The sequence below is a fragment of the Pleurodeles waltl genome, chromosome 4_2, assembly GCF_031143425.1.
Source record: "Pleurodeles waltl isolate 20211129_DDA chromosome 4_2, aPleWal1.hap1.20221129, whole genome shotgun sequence".
Taxonomy (NCBI): Eukaryota; Metazoa; Chordata; class Amphibia; order Caudata; family Salamandridae; genus Pleurodeles; species Pleurodeles waltl.
The window spans coordinates 826340255-826359220 of record NC_090443.1 but is presented as its reverse complement, the minus strand read 5'-3'; the positions used below and the strand labels follow the sequence as shown (position 1 = coordinate 826359220).

The 18966-nt window shown below is 42.6% G+C and overlaps 1 protein-coding gene across 2 annotated transcripts in view; it reads left to right on the top strand.

Annotated features, from left to right (window-relative positions):
• ATG4C (autophagy related 4C cysteine peptidase) overlaps positions 1 to 18966 on the top strand; it is a 181931-nt gene that overhangs the window by 83685 nt on the left and 79280 nt on the right. For both annotated transcript variants that reach the window (XM_069232527.1, XM_069232528.1), the window contains exon 6: positions 13415 to 13485. In XM_069232527.1, coding sequence (XP_069088628.1) covers positions 13415 to 13485 — 71 coding nt within the window. The remainder of the gene's footprint in view (positions 1 to 13414; positions 13486 to 18966) is intronic.

Here is an 18966-nt window from a genome sequence, read left to right as displayed (position 1 = left end):
TACTGACCCTGGTTTCCTATCCACAACAACTTCTGGCAAGGACTGCTGGCATGAGCTGAGGAATTGAGAATGCTCCACCCCCAAATCTGGTATGTTAAGCCTGCGCATTTAAAAACAAAAATGAAAAAAGTACTGCTAAACAAAGAAGATGGAAATAGGGCTTGGTTATTGGGAGAATTAACAGCAAACTACTCAATGGGAAAAGGTTATATAATTGGTGCAGATACTCTATCCTTGCATCGATGATTTTCAGTGCGATTAAGGAATTCCAGGCAGAGTTTTATCCAGACGACAATGACTACTTTATTTGTTTTTGTTTTATTTTTTGTGTATTAACCCCTTAGCTGCCGGGCCTTTTCCCTCCCAGTGCTGAACCCTTTTTTGGCTATTTGGTGTAGTTTGTACTTAGGGCTCCATAGTTTTTTGTCCACATAAGCTATCCACGACAAACCTGCGTCCTTTTTTCCCAACATTCTGGGGATTCTAAAGCCACTCATGGTCTTTGAATTAGCCAAAATATAGCTACATTTAGTTTTTGGGGGAAAATGGGAAAAAGTGCTGCAGAATAAAGTGCCTGTCTTTTTCCTTTAATGACATTAACAAATGGTTTGCAGTGATAAAATCACCATCTTCCCAGCTATCAGGAACAGGCAGAGTTGATTCAGAAAACCAATTTTTTACCACAGTATTGGCATTTTACTGAGAGAGAGCCCATGTATCCTTTTTTTTATTTTTTTTGGTGCCTTCATCCTCCTTCCAGTTTGTGGTGGAAACGGGTGTGAAACCCATGGTGGATCCTGGAAAGCTATACATTTCTGACAACTAGAAAAAATTCTGAATTAAGCAATGGGTCATTTGTGTAGATCCTTCAAGGTTTTCCCCAACAAACTAAGTGCTAAGTGTTGAAATTAACAAAATATAGAAAACTAGTAGGAAACTACACGCACTTGTGATGTTTTCATTTGTAACTTCTCATCACTATGGCTGATTCACAAAAGCATTATACCTTTACATGTGATAGACCTTTCTGGTTGTGATGCTATATAGGGTTTGTGTTTTCCAAGAACTCTAGGTACCCAGAGCCAATAACTGAACTGTACCCTTCAATGGTTTTCCATTGTCTATCGGGTATAGAGCAATTCTTATGGTAAAATATAAATAGTGAAAAATAAAAATCAAGGAAACCTATGTATTTTCAAAATGGGCAGAATATATGGAGTTTAGAAGCAAGGGTTATTTGCACAGCTCCGAATTTGTGGGTACCTATACTAGCTTGTGAGTTAGAGGGCATTTCTTAAAACGATTTCTTTCTTACACACTGTCTTACATTTGGAAGATGCAAATGCAGAGAAATACAATTGGGGTACAAGTAAGGTACCATTTTTATTGGGAGACTTGGGGGAATGCTGTGTTGTAGGAAATGTGTGGCTCCCTACAGATTCCAGAAGTTTTCCTCACAGAAATTTGAGAGAAATTAGTGTTTTTACCCATTGTTTGAGGCTTGCAGGGCTTTGTGGATAAGAAAATGGCGTGGGGTGCATGTTAAGTACACCACCCTGGACTCCCCCAGATGTCTAATTTTTAGAACTGTCTCAGTCTGGTAGCTTTTTTCCAGGTGGCAGCTTACCCAAGCCCAAAAAGTGCAGCCAGTCACCATTGCAAGTGGGGCGATATTTGCCTCCTTGGGGGCAGATCTGGGGTAATAACCCTCATCTGCCCCCCAAGGGGCAAAAAGATTGTGCCCATTTTTGGGGGGAATGGGGCCATTACCATGTCCATTCTTGGCACCCCCCACCCCCAAACATTACTAAAATAAATAATCCCTGGCGGCTAGTAGGCTTTCTGGGCGTTGGGGGGTGGCGGAGGAAATAGATTGGGGGCTGTTGCCCCAGTACTGCATTAAAAAATATAGCCGGGGAGCACAAGCCCTTACCCAAGGGGCCGCTCTCCTATCCCTGGTGGCTATGGGGTGGATCCCTGCTTGGGGATCACCCTCATGCAGTGATCCCCAAGCAAGGATCCTCTGGGCAGAGGTATCTTTTGGAAAATGGAGATTCTCCCCTTCCCAAAAATACCTCTCCCCTTAGAATCAGTCTTTGGGGTGCTGAGATAGCTCACAAGCTCTGATTCAGTGAAAGCGCATCGGCTTTACTTTCACTTTTACTAAAAAGATGTCAGCATGCCCTGCCTGCTGATCGTCATTGTCTCAACAAAAAACAAAACAAAACAAAAAACAAGATTAGACTGCTCAGGAAGCTCTTCCCGAGCAGCCTGATTGAAGAAAAAAAAGACTCCCTCTAGTACAGAGCACCAAAGGGGCCTTTAAATGCCTTCCTGTTGTCGACCACTGGCCAACAGATACACTGGGAAGGGAGTGCGTGTGTCGGCCATTGGCCTACAAAGGCACTTAACAGGTTAAGTATGGGTGTTGACATGGTTTTGCAAAATATTATGGCTCTTCCCATGTTTTTTACAAATCGTGGCCTACTTGCGACGGCATGAAAGGATTGGAAAGAGTCCTTTGAGACGTATCTCAGGGCTAATGGAGGAGATGTTTTGTGGCAAAACACAAATTGGCAATGCTAAAGCACAGTTCGTGGGTGGAGGGCAGGAAAGTGCTGAAAATGTTACCGATGACCGTATGTAATAGTGAAAATGCTGATGCTGGGACTGAAGGTGAGACAGATGAATCAACTGATGAATATCTGAATGCTATGAAAGCATTAGAGGAACATTTTGGAAAAAAAGTGAAGGTGAAGACATACATTCTTTTCACATGCTAATTTATAAGGTAAAACAATAGATCAGTATGTTGCTATGCTGAGAACATCGGCAGTCTCATGCAAATTTAGAAGAGGTTATCAGACACCAAAATGATAAACTAAGCCAATAATATGAAAATACAGGAAACGTTATTGGGGTTGAAAAAATGTTTGACATAGCCCATTTAATAGAATATACTTGACAATTTGTGATGGAATTAAATGAGAAACTGGCCAATAGCAAGTCAAGGAATTATGATTATGATTATGATGTGAATGAAATTGGTTTCTTATCAAAGTCACCATTGTAGGCTACTAAGAAAGGTTGCAATTTCAAGAGGGGCATGTATATATATGGATGCTAAAAAAAAGTACTGTAACAGGCGTGGTAGCTTGAAGCACATGGCTGAATTTAATTAGTGTCCTGCTGCTAAGGCGTAGATGTTATAAGTGTAAGAAATTTGGGCATTTGTCAAGGGTTTGTAGGATTGGTGGAACAAAGAAAGAGGAACAGATTAATTTGGGTCAACGATCAAGAGGAAGAGGAAGAGGAAACTGTGAGGGCCGATGTTAATGTGGTAGAAATGATGGTGGTGTGTCCCTGGAGGTGAGTGGGGCAGGGTATCCACTGCCAAAATGTAATGTAAAAATCAATGGTAAACTGATACAAATGTGGGTTGATTCCTGTTCATCATGCACTATGATGAAACAGTCGTTATTGGAAGACCTAGGTCATTGTACTCTGATACCTGCTGATGTTGAGCTAGAATGGTATTGTGGTGATAAATTACCTGTCATGGGATACTTCACAACTCATTTGGAATTTTAAAACGGAAAGGTTAAAGGTAAATTCTGTGTAGTCAAGAAAGGAGACTTATTATTAGGTTAGAGAGAGCAACGTGCATTGGTAATAAATTTGGACCCAAATCATCCAGAGCAGGTGCTACTTATGCAACAAAGTCAGATCTCAAAATGTAGTACTAAGTTTCCAAAATGTTTTGCTGGCAATTTGGGGTGTTTGAATAAATGTAAACACTGCATTGTGTCAAAAAAGGATGTTGTACCAAACGTTTACAAGTTTAGCAATATACCAATAGCATTGTGGGACCAATTGAAGGAGGAATTAGGCAAATTGTGTGATCTGAGGATCATCTGAGTGGGTGAGTCCTGTTGTGCTGGCGAAAAAAAAAAACCAGCAGTGGTAAATTACGCATCTTTGTGGACCTCACAGGTCTCCATGAGTGCATATGGATTAATCGCCATCCTTTAACCCATATTGACAAGATGCTGATTAATGTGATGGGGGCCAAGTGTTTCACCACATTAGATTTCTCACATGCTTATCATCAGGTACTACTACATCCAGAATTGAAACATCTGACTTCATTTATAACTCCACATGTAGCTTTTCAGTTTGTGTTCATGCCATTCAGACTTGTTTAGCGTCTACTATTTTCCAGAGAGTAACGCAGTGAATGTTGTCTGGATTAGATAACGTCCTGTGCTTTCATGTTGCTATTCTTGAATGGGGTTCTCTGGATTGTCCTTTGGAGTTGAGAAATGCGAAATCGGAGTGCATGAAGTTGATTATTTAGAGCATACTTTGTCTGAGGAAAGTGTGGAACCCAAGTTTGAGCTGTTAGGTGCAATTGAAAAAGCACATTCTCCTAGTAACGAGGAACAGGTATGTTCTTTCCTGGGTCTAACAGAGAGCTACTCCATGTTGTAGAACAATTTTCGGACAAAGTACATATATTATGGTTCCTCATGAAAAAGGGGGCAAATGTTATATGGACAAGTGCATGTCAGTACGCGTTTGAGAAAGTCAAGGAGTCCATAATTAAGGCAGTGGTGTTGAAACCATTTAATCCTCAAGATAGAACAATTGTTGTAACCGATGCTAGTGCCTATGGTTTGGGAACAGTACTAATGCAGAGAAGTAAAGCTGTTGAAAGAGTGGTTGCTTCCCACATGCTAAAGGGAGCAGAGAGCACGTATTCGACCATTGAAAAGGAAACATTGGAATGTTGGTGGGATGTACAACATTTTAGAACTTTTGTATGAGGTTCCCATTTTGAACTGCTTACTGACCATAGACTGTTAGTCAGTCTGTTCTCTACTAAAGGGGCTGACAAGGCACCTCATCATGTGACAAAGTGTATATATAGGTTGCAAGAATGTCAGATATGTACCACTGATTAAGAATGTTAATACAGAGTGTTTGCCACAATTGCCATTATCTGACAATCCATGTGAGCAGGATGATGAATGGATGGTAGTAAGTATGCAAGAAGCGTGTGTAGGGGCTATTTGTGAAGAGGAGTGGAAAAAGCCTGTAGAGGGTGATGAGGTGTTGTTTATTGATAAAGTTACCTGGTGGGACGGTGTCACAAGTGGCTAACAGTTGTTTGAATTAGTTTCTTATGGTTTGGGATGAATTATCAGTAGAGCATGCCATTGTTCGTAAGAGTGACATATTGGTAGTTCTGAAAAGTTTGAGACATAAGCTATTGGATCAACTGCATGTCGGATGTGGGAGCATGTTACCCTTGAAGAGGAAGATCAGAGTAGATTTGTGGTGGCCTTGCATGGACCCAGCAATAGAAAGATTTGTTCGCAACTGCATACCTTGCTCTTGCGTTGATAAGATGCACACACAGCTGTGGAGACTTCCACTGTGCTAGTGAAATTGCCTGAAAGAACATGGGAGAAAGTGGCTAAAGATATATATTCTCCTTTTGACTGTCTAGGTACCGGAAATAAGTTTGCCATAGTAATGATGGATTTTTATTTGAAATGGCCTGCGATTGCTTTACTAGCGAGGTTAAGGGTTCCAGAGCGGTGTTCAGGTGAGAGGCAGATGCCCCACTGAAGTAATATCTGATAATGGCCCACAATTCATTTTTGAAGAATCTGAAGTGTTCCCGAAAAAAGAAGAAATTAAATAACTCAAAACAGCAGTATGTCATCCACGTGGAAATGGGTTAGTTGAACGTGTCCTTCGAGTATTGACCAAATGTATTTAGCTGGCTAAGCGTAGTGGATTATTCTGGAAACGAGATGAAAAATATGTTGTGGAACTGCTAAACTATACCCCATATTGTCACAAGACTAACCCCATTTTTCTTATTGAAGGGTAGAGTGGCATGCACCTCTGTGGTTCCTGCGTGGATGGATAGAACTAATTGGTCTACTTTGCGTAAACTAGCATTGTGTGACAAGGTTGAAAAATATAAAAATTGGTACATATTAATACATTGGGTTTCTTTATCAGAGTATGCACTGAAGGAAATTTAGTGCTGGTGTGTGCTGGCACTACTGGAAAGAAAGGATGTTCTAAATGGTCTTGTCCCAAGAAGGTGATAAAAGTGAGCGGTAACATGGTTCATTTAAGTGACGGAAGATGATGGAATGTAAGAAGATTCACACTGTGTGGTGATGTAGAACATCAAAGAAAGGAACATGTTTCCAAGAAGGATGTAACAGCTTCTACCAAAACAGGGGAATCAGAAAAGTTCTTTGTTGATGAACCTACTGGAGAATTTTCTGAAGAAAGGAAACTGGGTAGGGTAAGACCAAAGAAGTTGAATGATTAATTGTGTGGTTAAATACAGTAGATTCATTATAATGTTAGTATTTGTAACCCCTGAAACAGTAGTAAAAGTGAAATTGTATGTTTTTGGTGTGCCCAGCATTGTGTACTAATTCACTACATTGTATTTAAATATTTATTTATTGGGGGATGTTTTGTGTTCTTCATGATTGGTTGTACATTCTCAGGGTAAGGATTCCAGAACCCTAGAACAAGTGAGCAGCAGTTGCCAACTGCTGCCAAGGTCATGTACTGTGTATATTTGTGGCTCTGATAAATCAGTTTTGTTTCATTTATATTGGATTGTGATACTTTGAAAAAGCCAAGAAACCATAAGAGTATATGTAGGGGGCTAGATATGCCATTTTGGTGGGGTTGTGAGGTACTTGCATTTGCTGGATGCCTTAAGGGGCAAGTAGTGTTGTTGATAGCAGAAAGGGGATGTAGGGGGAATGAAGATACAGAGGGCAGTTGGTTGAGTATAGCTGCTATATTGGGAAGATCTTTAATAGTAACATGAAGAATTAGACAAAATCCATACATGTGTAAAACTCTTCAGGGAATGTTTTTCTCCATCTACATGCACAAATACAGTTTGGTAGTACACTTTGTTATCACTGGGGAGAATGGTTGCCATCTAAAATACATAAAAATGTAATCATGCCAGCCTTGCCTCTCCCCTTCAGGCTTCTGACTAAGAACAGCCAACAACATTCAGACACCCCACATTCACTAACATCGAAGGAATTCAGATGCAGAGGATTTCCTTCCTTCCTTGTGCTGTCCTGGACATAGTGGCATTCTAGGCCTTTTTTTCCACTGTAGCCGGGTCCAGGGCATACAATATGCGATCCCATTTTTTCTGACTCAGTTCTGAGACTTGGTGAGTTGGGGGTCTAAGACTTTTTGAACTCCTGGTCTTGTGTATTCTACTCATACTGAGCGTCAGATGGCATATGTGGGCCTTACAGTTGAATCTAAGAACCCACTGGGGACCCATTATGAGGGCTATCTCTCCTACTCCATTCAGATCTCGCAGGAGACTGCTCCAGGATATTGTGACAAACAGCACAGAGTGTCACCCTAGATTCTTTGTCTCTGCAAGTGTCTAGCTCAGCAGAACATCTTTCTGGTTTCCAAACATCACATGGGATCGCTGAGTGGTATATCAGATGAGCTGAATGAAGTCTCTATCCTGAGTTGCTACAAGGCATCTTTGACCAATGAATAACACTCTAGCTGGGGATGTTTTGCCACCACCGGGAATGCCAGTGTCCAAACTTAATTGGGTTTCTCCCAGGGCACTCATTAGGAGATACATTCCTTCAGAGATTGGCTGCAGTGCTCCTGTGTGTGTTTTCACTGCTTCATCTCCTGTCTAGAGTTTTTGCCTTCAATTTTCAGGAAAACCAGGTCAGATCAGGCCCATGTCATCTTGAATAGCCCGAACTGGGCCACTAGCATATGATACTCAGAGCTCACGAGAGTAAGCAGTTCCCCCCCCTAGTCTGCCTATCAAATTGGAAGAATCTTCAGTCTCCGCTAAAGGGCAGAGTCCTGCACCAGAACCTCCACATCCTACAGCTCCATGTGAGGAGATTGAGCGGCTGCAGTTGAATGTATTTGATTTGCTGAGTTAATGCATGTTAGTAAAGCGTTTTGACAGACCCTCACACATCTACACAGGTGTAATGCTTCATCAACGATTTGTCACATCCACCTGACAATGTATTAGAGTGGCGGATGGGCTCATTGTGGCACTCCGAGAGCCCTTTGGAGGTCACATTAGCTCACTTATTATGAGCTATGGGATCTATATGAGAAAGTATAAAAATCCTTAACAGTGAAGCTTCACTGTTAGGGATTATTATTCTTTGCCAAATAGCTCCCATAATTCATCATTAGTGAGCTCACTGTGACCACTAAAGTGCTTTTGAAGTGTCTCAATGAGTCCATTCACCCCCAGCACACTGTTCGGCGGATGTTATGACACTATAATGAAGCATAACACCTCGGTATGTGTGAGGGACTGTCAAGAATTTAGAATAATATCGAAGGCATATAAAATAATAGTGGTTCTCTCTCAAAAGATAATTTTTTAATAATCCTCCCATTTGTGTGTCTCAGGCACAGGTAACCTTTGTTCTTGCAGATTTGTAGTGGGAGGTTGTTACTCACGATTTCCCCCTCTCTCTTTCCCTCTTTGTGTTTTGGCCTTTTCATGTCAGCCGGTCCATTATTCTGCCAGCCTTTTTTCACTCCATGTCACACCTCCAAAGAGGAAGAGTGGCTCCATTGAGGGATCTTAAAATGGCTTTGAGCTTCTATATTGCCTGCACAAAAGGTCATTGTGTGGATGGCCATTTCTGTGTGGAGTTTTCTGGGGTGGGAAGGACAGTGCAGAAGGGGATCCTTTCAAAGTGGATAGTCCTCTGCACCAAAATCTATTTTCTAGCCACGAAGCAACCCCCTAAAAGGCTCACTCCACCATGTTGCCAAAGCATTACTGTCTTAATAGGTTCAGTGGGTGGCCTCTTTTTGTTGAAAGTCCTACAGGACTCTGTGGTCTGAGTCAACTCCCCAGACCCTCCACCTTTGGGAGGTGCTGCTGTGGTAATTATTCTAACGTGGAAACTGCAGTTACATGTATCCCTTAGAAGAACAATTTATTCATCTTCAGTGTGATGCTCTTTTTGGTGGATATTCTCGCTAACTTCAAATCAGTCATTGCCCTACCTCCTTCTCATTCTGTTAAGTGGACCCCTTAATTTCTTAATAAGGTCTCAAGTTAAAGATCATTTGACAGTTATTGAGAATTTGAGGAAGAGGAAGGGGAAAGATTGAGCAGCTGACATCAGAGAGCAAGGAAGGCGCTTATGTGACTCAACTCCATCACTTCCAGGGCGGTACATAGCCAATAATGAGCCAAACTGTGCCCTCTACTGACACGCAGAAGCTACACAGGAAAACTTTACCCAATCCAGTCAAGCACCAGGGAGTATTTTAAATTGTGAGGAATCTGGGCTTAGCTAGAGTATCCAACAGTAAGAGCATTAATGAAGTTCTTCCCTCTATGACTTAACTCATTATTCAACTAAGTCCTTAGTTATTGCCTGATGTTCTCTTTCCTTTTCTAATGCCCTTCATTGGGGACATTAGGGAGTATTTGCATCAGCATGCCTGTGATTATTACTGTTACCCACTATAATAATCCTGCAGAGAAGTGAATTGATGGAATAGAGCGCTAATTTATGACATTGTCATTGCTCTCCTGATGGTCCATATCTCATTTTCTACGACTTTACTGTGTCCCTTCAGGCCATTGGTAGCTTACACTGCTTCCAATTCAGCATTGTTCTTTTTCAAGTTGACTAGTATTTCTGGGTAGCATTTTTGGTGCATGTAATGTGCCATTAAGATCAGCAGCATCAGTTGGTGCAATAAGCACATTTAAAAAAAAAATTCTAGTAGGTGAAGAATTTTTCACAATTGAATTAAGATTTGACTTGCATTTGTGTGTGCTTTTACATCACTGCCTGCAGAGATAAAAGGCTAAGGGCCACATGTACGAACATTTGGAATTGTGATTTCCTAATTGCAATTCCATGCAAATCGCAATTAGGAAATCGCAATTCCAAATGTAAAACTCCATCGAGTTTCTTTTGCGATTCCCGGTGGGTTGCAAACAGACCTACCTCATTAATATTAATGAGGTAGGTTGCAATTTGCAGCCCACTGGGAATTGCAAAAATCCCAGGGATGGTGGCCTCCTGGTGTCAGCAGACCACCATGTCTGTGATTGCTTTAAATAAAGCAATCTTCTTTTTTAAACGCATTCCATTTTCATTAAAAGAAAATGGGATGCGTTTAAAAAGACTAAAATGAAATGTTTGTTTCAGTTTTAAAGAGTAGGCAGTGGACCGAGGGAACACTGCCTGCTCTTAAAAAAACGTTTTTGTATGCATTCACAAAGGGGAAGGGGTCTCTTGGGGAACCCTTCCCCCTTGCGAATGGGTTAACACCAGTTTGAACTTGGTGCTAACTGCGATTGTTCTGCGACCGCATTCACGGTCACAAAACAATCATACATTCCATTCAGATTCCGTATTGAGAAGGGATGCCCCGAACACTCCCCTTCCTAATAACAAGTTACAGAATCGCAATTTAGGTGTTGTACATCCCAAAAAGCATTTTTCTAGTCTCAAACGGGCCAATTAGCAGAATAGGCCCATTTGCGACTAGAAAAATGTTTTGTACATGTGACCCTTATTTATTTCAGCCTTCTTCTTAATTTTCTCAAACGTTCTGCTTATGATGGGGTTTCTTTTGCATACATTCCAGCTGTAGGGTAGATGGGACAAGTGGGTTTCTTCACATCTGCCTCCCGTGGGCCATGCTTGTTCCAGTGAAATGGTCATGTATGATTGGATAGCGGAGATGCTTCTGCTGCCTAGAGTACAAGTTTGCTTTTTTTTTTTTTTTTTTTTTAAAACAACTGGAACTCAGCATTTCTATCTTCTTTACTTCGGAGTGTTTACATTCTATGTAGAGTATCCTCAAAATATTTTGTTTTACCACTGATGGCGTGGTGTAGTCTTAGCATCTCTTGATGTGCCTCAAATCCAGTTTATTTTTTCATGGTCAGAATACATTTTTAAAAATATTTGTTAGCTTTCACCTAAGTTTAGTGAATTGCAGAATAGAACAAATACACACGTTAACGCTACACTCTGGCTCTTTGTTTTTGCAATAGAATCTCCTGGTGATACGACTCCATATTTATAGGCTCTTTAGGTGTCAGCAGTCCTAGGTGCAAAGATGTTTGGCCCCTTTTTAACTTTAGCATCAGTTCAGAGTTGACTAAAAAAGATCGTAGATTAGTGCTGTTTTACTAAAAGACGTGCAATGGGTGCTGAAGTCCTTTCTGGAAACCAGTAAATTGAGCACTGAAACACAACATTAGTTGTGCCATGGAGTGTTGCTATTTTAGTAGTATTGCTAGCGCGCCTAGTCCTTAGTAAGTAAACTTACAAGGGGACGCGTATAGGCCGATGAACCTTTTGAATCGCATGGAGTATCCTAGTTATGCAGTGATCATTGGACCAATAATCAAAAAAAAAACTTCTTATATGAAATTCAACAGCTCTAAACCATCTACTCATGAATAACCACAACTCAGAAAGGAGTTAATAATTTTTATTTTCCTATTGATTACAACTCTAAGCATCTGTTAATTAAATCTTCATTCAAAACCACTTCTTTATTAATTCGTTATTGCAAAACATCATCACTCGAAGGAACTATGCCAAAATACAACTCCATAACTAAGAATACCAGCATGAATAGCGAAGTTCAGCAGTTTAGTCCGTCGGTCAATTGTCACTGTCAGCGTCTCCCTTAACAGCCTATCTAACCAAGATTAGCATCAGCATGTGGGACCTCATGCGAAAACCTTTTAGGGAAAACATTAATTTGGAAAAAATCTATCTATAATCAGCGCAGTTGGAACCTAGAAGAAAACGCATAAAATTATCAGTCACATTTTCATAGCTACCTGTCCAGGATGGGTCAACAACAAGTCAGTCTTCGTCTTCAGGTCATCAATTAGTCGGCTGCGGATCAGGCTCACGGAGAATGAGCCCAATATCAGCACCTCGGACAGCGTCTCCTGACATCATCAATTCTCTCCCCGCAACTCTGAATTTAGCCCCTTGTCATGACTTTTTATTAGGGTCTCCCAGTCCATCCCCCTAATTGCTAATTGGTCAGTCAGTCAGCAGATATGACTTTAACCTATAGTTTTTGTTTACCGAATCTACTAATTTTAATATGAGTCTGTCCACATGATGCGGATTGGTTCCCCATGTGATGTTCTCATCGTCTGGCTCTTCAGGTATCGGAATTGTTCCATATTCCTCTTCAGTGAATGGCTCCATTGTTCAAGTCCTGAGAAAGTGCATTTGGCCTACTCTACACATAATTGTATCAAATTGTCTTCATCATCTCCTGTTTGCCGGTACATTGCAGAAAAGTAACTTCAACATCGTCCGGGTCATGGTCAGTGCGTGCCTCCAGTTCTTTGCAAAGCGCTCAGTGATTTCAGTTTCTCATGTGTGTGAGGCCCAGGAAAAAACTAGGCCTTTAGTTCAGCTAACTTAGCACTACAAATTAATGCAAAACACAGGTTATACATCTCATTATGACTTATTATTAAATTTTTCTTATCTTTTCATTATTTTGCACATTTTCAGTCATATTAGTACACGTGGTGATCGCACCCCGAGGGCACATTTTCAAACGTGCACGTTATTTTCTCTATGATTAATTTCTCTACGCTTTTCTCATTAGTAAATACATATACATCATTAATAATTTTCTTAATTAGCATATCTGCTTCAACAGTATAAACAAAATGGCACCCTTAGGATTACTTTCATTGGTAAGGTGGCAGGTGCCCATTCCATCCCGCAAGGCATGGCTAGTGCATTCGTGGACCGGGGTTTATATTTGGATTCAATGGAACCTCTAGAAATAATAGTTATCAGCTGGTACATAAGCAGCAATCAGTACACATTTTCTTTTCATATTATCATGAACTGTGTGCTCCATGTTGCACAAACAGAATGCAGAAAAGAGCATTGACTTTCTTTTCATGCTTCAGTGTGCTGTGTCTGTTGGTAATACATGGTATTGTATTCATGCTCCATCTCTGGTACCCATCTTCTTCCTACCTCTGATGTAAAGGAAGCAAATAGTGGAAACGGGCCAGTAGAATTCTCACAGCTGAGAGAAGGGCTATAAATGTTCAAACGTGTTTTTTCATGGTGCAAAGAATTACAGTAACAATTTTGCTTGGGAGACTTAATGGGTTGAGTTACTGTTTCTGAAGTAATACCCATGGGAAATCAAAGTCCATTATATTAGAATTATAAGAATTGATTTTTATAGCAGGTTTCCTTGATTTTTCATTTGTAAGTTGTACATTGCCTACTGGTTTTGCAGTTAAAGGGGTGAACGGAATAAAGCAACTGACTGCATATTTATTTCCTATTTCATATAGAAAATCTGTCGAAGGTGCTCCAGACCCTGAGTTGCATGGAATAACTGTTTATGTTGCTCAGGACTGTACAGGTAATTACCGGTGTTTTATTTTTTTTTATTACAATTGGTCTTTGCTTTTCATCTCCTGTCAAGAGTGGCATTCATATACAGCAGGTAAGTGAACGTTAAAACATTAGCCCTATTTCATTCTACTTTAAAAAGAATTTTGAGCCATTACATGAAAGACCTAGTACTGTCGTTGAGTTGGGGAAGTATTTTCCCAGACCTGCAGCTACAGTAGGAATAGCAGGAGCCTGATCTCTACCAGACTCGTGTATGTCTGTGGCACTTATGAAAGATCTGGCGTCTAGCTACAAGCTTTTGGGAGATAGTAGTAGGAGAAGATATTTGCGGCACAAATCAGTTTGCCGGCAGATTAAGCACGCAGTAATGAAACACCTGAGATTTCCTAGGAATACCACTGCATTCTCCATGTGAGGCTAACGTACTTCAGAATAGATGGAGGCTCGGAATGGTATTAACATTCCTTCAAGATGAATTTCTCAAAGACTTCGATGAAGATCATCCTCATCTGCTTACATGTGTCTGTAGCCTTTTACATTGTGACTGTCAGATTCTGGGATGGAAAGCAATCTTGTCTTTTTGAAAGTTGTCAGACCTGTCAGCCTTCCCTCAACTTTTTGTTTTCCTCCTCCATTTTTTCTGATATTGTTTTTACTGGCATTAGGACTCTGCACACTTTACCACTGCTAAAGTGGTTGTGCTCTTCACTCTAAACATGGTAACATTGGCTTATCCCCAATTGGCAAATTTAATTTACTTATAAGTTCCTAGTAAAGTGATACTACATGTACCCAGGACCTGTAAATTAAATGCTACTAGTGAGCCTGCAGCACTGGTTGTGCCACCCATTTAAGTAGCCCTTTAAACACATCTCCAGTCTGCCATTGCAGAGCCTGTGTGTGTAGTTCTAAAGTGACATTGCACAAGTAAAAAAACAGATAAGCAACAAAACCTGTATGTAAGGCAGGTGTATAGAAACATCCACAGGGCAGGAGTGAACCATGTACATATGCAGTAGACGCCGTCAGTGAGCTAATCGTTTCAGGCAGCCTCCTGCCTTTCACGGCACTGCAAGTAAGGAAGAAATGGTTGCTGCATGTCCAGTGGGTGAGAGGATGGGGTTGCAAGGAGGCTTAGATTTAGCTAGTAACTTCGCAGAAGGTGAGGATCCTAAGCCAACCTCCCATGGTCAGACTACTCCTGCTGCCCCAATACAAAGCTGTCTCATGTTTGTGCATTAATAGAGCCTCTTTAGGATCTTCACGTACATAACCCAACAATGGTAGGAGCGGGTCCGGTGTAATAGTATAAACCACCATCAGCGAGAGCTTAGCGGACTCAGCAGACCAGAAGTCTTCCAAGTTGGTGCATGTCAAAGTCATGTGTGCACTTAAATCTATTCGAGGACCGTGAGGGATCCAGTTTAGCCAGGAAACTTTCGGTGGTGTAGGCAAGCATCTGTAATTTAAAGTGTATCATTTGTGTCTATGATTGGGCGAAACCAATTCAGTTTGTTGACTACAAAAATGCCAAATTTTATCTAGCATTTAACTCACGTTCCCGCAGCTCCCTGAGATGGCCATCCCCAACAGCCAGCATGTCAAGTATGGTAAATTGCGGAGATAAGGTGTCTGCCATCTGTGTGGGCTATTGCTGTAGTCAGAGGGATAAATTTGGTGGGGCCGATGGGACAGCTGGAGACCTGAGTGCACTATGCAAGCGCCATAGAACCAAGTGATCCATAGGGGTGCAGGTGATCCATAGGGGTGAATGTGTCAAACTGTGTACCATCATCGTGCGAGAGAACAGGACCACTTGGGAACAAATCCCTAAATATGTGTAGCGCATGCCGCAACATCGTTTGTTTGACGAGGGCTTCTAAGGTAGGAGGCAACCCGTTAGGTCATCCCCAAGGAGCCTGAGTATTCTCCTCCATGCCCTGCAGGAGGTAGGAGTAGTGCATGCAGTGCCATATCCTCAGTCTGGTTCTGTTCCGTTCTGTTCTATCATAGGGGATGCATGCATCCCTGTGGTACCAGTGGTATGCATAGTGACACTGGGCCATTAGGTAATAGAGATAGAAATGGGGAACTCCGAAGCCACTGCATTTGTAAGGTAGTACTAGTGTGGTCCACCCCACCTGAGGATGGCGGCCAGCCAAGATCAGCCGCAGTAAGAGGCTCTTTAGTGTAGCAAAAAAGGCACAAGTAAGTGGAATAGGGATATTGAGGAATAGATACAAAAAATGGGGAGAACCACCATTTTAGTAATCTTTGTTGTCAAGTGGTAAACCACCAGACTGTAGTTGAGCTGCAGGACTTGGTCTTTGTCTTGGTGGACATGGATGCTTAGGTACTTTACAGTATCCTCACACAATTGCAGGAGGTACTCGCATGGCTGAGGTGTCATAGCTGCAGTAAGCAGGAAAGTTTCAGATTTTCCCCAATTCATTTGGAATCCTGAGAATCAGCCAAATCTTATTATCTCGTGGGCAAGGAGGGGTTAGGTTATCTGCGGGATGGCGCACAAACAACAAAATGCCATCGGCATATAATGAGGAGCAAGAGGTCAGCCGTAAGTTGTAGGCCTCGGTAGAGGTGCTTCTCCTGAAGCTCCTGGACCAAGGGATCCATGGCCATGATGAATAGCAGCAGTGATAACGGACAGCCTTGCTGTGTTCCCCTCGCGATTTGGAAAAGGCGCGGTGAGTGACGTATTAACTTGTATGCGAGCTGACGGCTTAGAACAGAGGAGCATAATTAGAAAGGTGAACCCACACGGTAAGCCCTGCTTTTGGAGTGTAGCAAGCAACAAAGGCCACTCAAGGGAATCAAAGGCATTTTCTGTGTCAAGAAGTGCCATTGCTGCTGGAAAGCTCAGGGAGACTCTGTGCGATACCAAAAACAGGGTGCTCAGGTTGAGTGATGTTGAGCAGTGCAGAACAAAACCCGACTGCAAAGGCAAGATGATGGGTTCTAGAGGAGGAGAGTGCTGGGTTGTGAGGACCTTAGCTAAGACCTTATTATCAAGATGTATCAGTGAAAGCGGTCAGTAAGATTGAGCATATAGTGGAACTTTGCTAGGATTAATAAGGAGGCTAATTACTGCGTCGCATAACGAAAGGGGTAGGGTCCCAACTCCTAGTGCCTCAGCGAACATGGCCAAAAGGTGTGTTGCGGCCCGATAAGGCCGCCCAGGCCAGGGGCCTTGGAACATCTAGGGAATCAATGGCACTGATCACCTCTTCCTCAATGATTGGCTCACTAAGGAACTGTTGCTGCGGGGTAGTTAGCCAAACCATGGCAACCTCCGATAAATAGTCAACCACATCTCCACCATCCTCCGCAGATTGTGAGGAGTATACGCAGGTATAATAACTGAAGAGTTCTGTGAGGACTGCACTGTTGTGTGTGGTGTGTATCCTGTCATCTAGCAGCAGTTCAGAAATGTAGCCGCTGCCTTGCGGCGGGTGAAGCAGCCATGCCAGAGTACGACCAGGTCCCTCGCCATAGCGCCAGCTCTGGCATACTTCTCCATATGTGTCACATCGCGTTCAGCTAATTCCCGGAATTCAACCATTAGAGTCATGCGCTTGAAGAGCTGCAGAGTGACCCGTCTCTGCACTTCTTAGTCATCGAGATTGAGTAGTGCAGTCTCGTCCCGCAGGAGTTTGTTATGTATGTTGTGCAATATGGCTGTGTGTTTTGACCTACAAATCCCCCGAATATAAGCCATAAAGGCTTCCCAGAGGGTGGGCTGTGTGTTAACTTATCCATTATTGCGTTTGAAGTATTCAACAATAGTGGATCCAAATTCTTCACAGAAGACGTCACAAAGAAATTGCAGGGGAAGCGTCAACTGCGCTCCAGTCTGCCGCCATAGGGCATTATTAGCACGATGTGCACCAGGGCATGGTTTGAAAATGTGTGCAGGAGGGCAGCCACCTGGCCGATCCAGGCAACATGGTTGCTGATAACAGCCAATAATCTGTGCGGGACCAGATGTTGTGGGGGGTTGAGTAGGACGTATATCCAGGGGCCTTATTTTGTAGATCGCGCCAAATGACATTGAGAACGCGCCAAATGACATTGAGAACATGGGTGTCACAAATATCCTGAAGTTTGCAAAGGGATCGCAGTTTGCCAGTATAGAATGCCACTATGGAGTCCCGTGAAAGGAACAAGTGTGCGTAATGCTGGGGGGGGGTAGATGGGTCTCTTGTAGGGATGCCACATTTACGCTGTGGCATGCGAGATACTGTACTACTAGTTTACCCTTACGTGGGTTATTGATGCATCCTATGTTCCAACTGAGAAATGGTAGCTCGACCTGCGAGCCGAAAGTGCTACGTAACGTGGTTGTGCAATGAGGACTGGAGATGACTTTCGGCATGTAACCAGCGTTGCAGGGTCTTCCACTTAAACAAATCAATTCAATCTAGAGAGAAAAACACACACCCCTGCTGCCCCCCACCCACACCAGGCCCCTTAACGTCCAGCGAATCCCCACAGAAATAAACAACATATACCAACTAAGACCAGAAGAAGGAAATAGTACCACATGATATGCACCACAATAACCCTGGGGTGGGCAATATTGTGGCCTCTGATTCCCCTGTGCAACAGGAGAATCGTACAATGTGTTCAGGATTATAAGCCAACGGTAAGTGAAAACAACTACAGCCATCTGGGGTGCAGCAATCTGAAAGGTGCTAAGACAAGTGTTGCTATTAGCCCGGGCATTAAAATGGTTAGGGGAGGGACATGTAAGTGACCACAGGTGGCAGTTCATTCAGTGTGAAACAAATCAGAGCTGTTCGTGGTGTGCAAGTTTGGTGGGGAGCGTTCTGGAGTGTGACGACGGGCAGGTGGGTGGTCTTTGGTGTATTGCTTCCAAAAGGCCAGTACAACAGCAGGAATGTCAAAAAATTGTACCTTACCATCGACGTTGACATGCAAGCGAGCAGGGTAGAGCATGCCGTAATAGAGTCCGAATTTCCTGAGTGAGGATTTGGCTTCTGAGAATTTACGGCGTGCCTCCTGGACTGTCAGCGTGAAGTTTAGAAAGAAGGAGAGTTTGGATCCCCGGTAATGTATCTGGCCCTGCTCATGGGCCAATCTGAGTGCAGTGTCAAAATCCCTGAAATGTAGTAGATGGGCAATTATAAGATGTGGGAGAGCCCCAAGTGAGGGCCGTGGACCGAGTGAGTGACGGGGCCCACTCCACTACAAAGATGGAAGTGAAAACGTTGCATCCAAAAAGTTCAGTAGGTGTTCCATGAGATGATCCATCCTGCCAGTAGCCGCAGACTCCACCACCCCAGCAATGCATAAGTTGTTGCGATGCAAACTTGTCAGCCACCAGATCTTCGGGTCTGTGCACATTCCCAACACTTCCACCACAAGACAGCTCCAATACTCTGATTAGAATTGTCACAGATTCTAAGAGAGTCCAAGTGGGGAAAAGGGGATTTGGAAGGGAACAGCT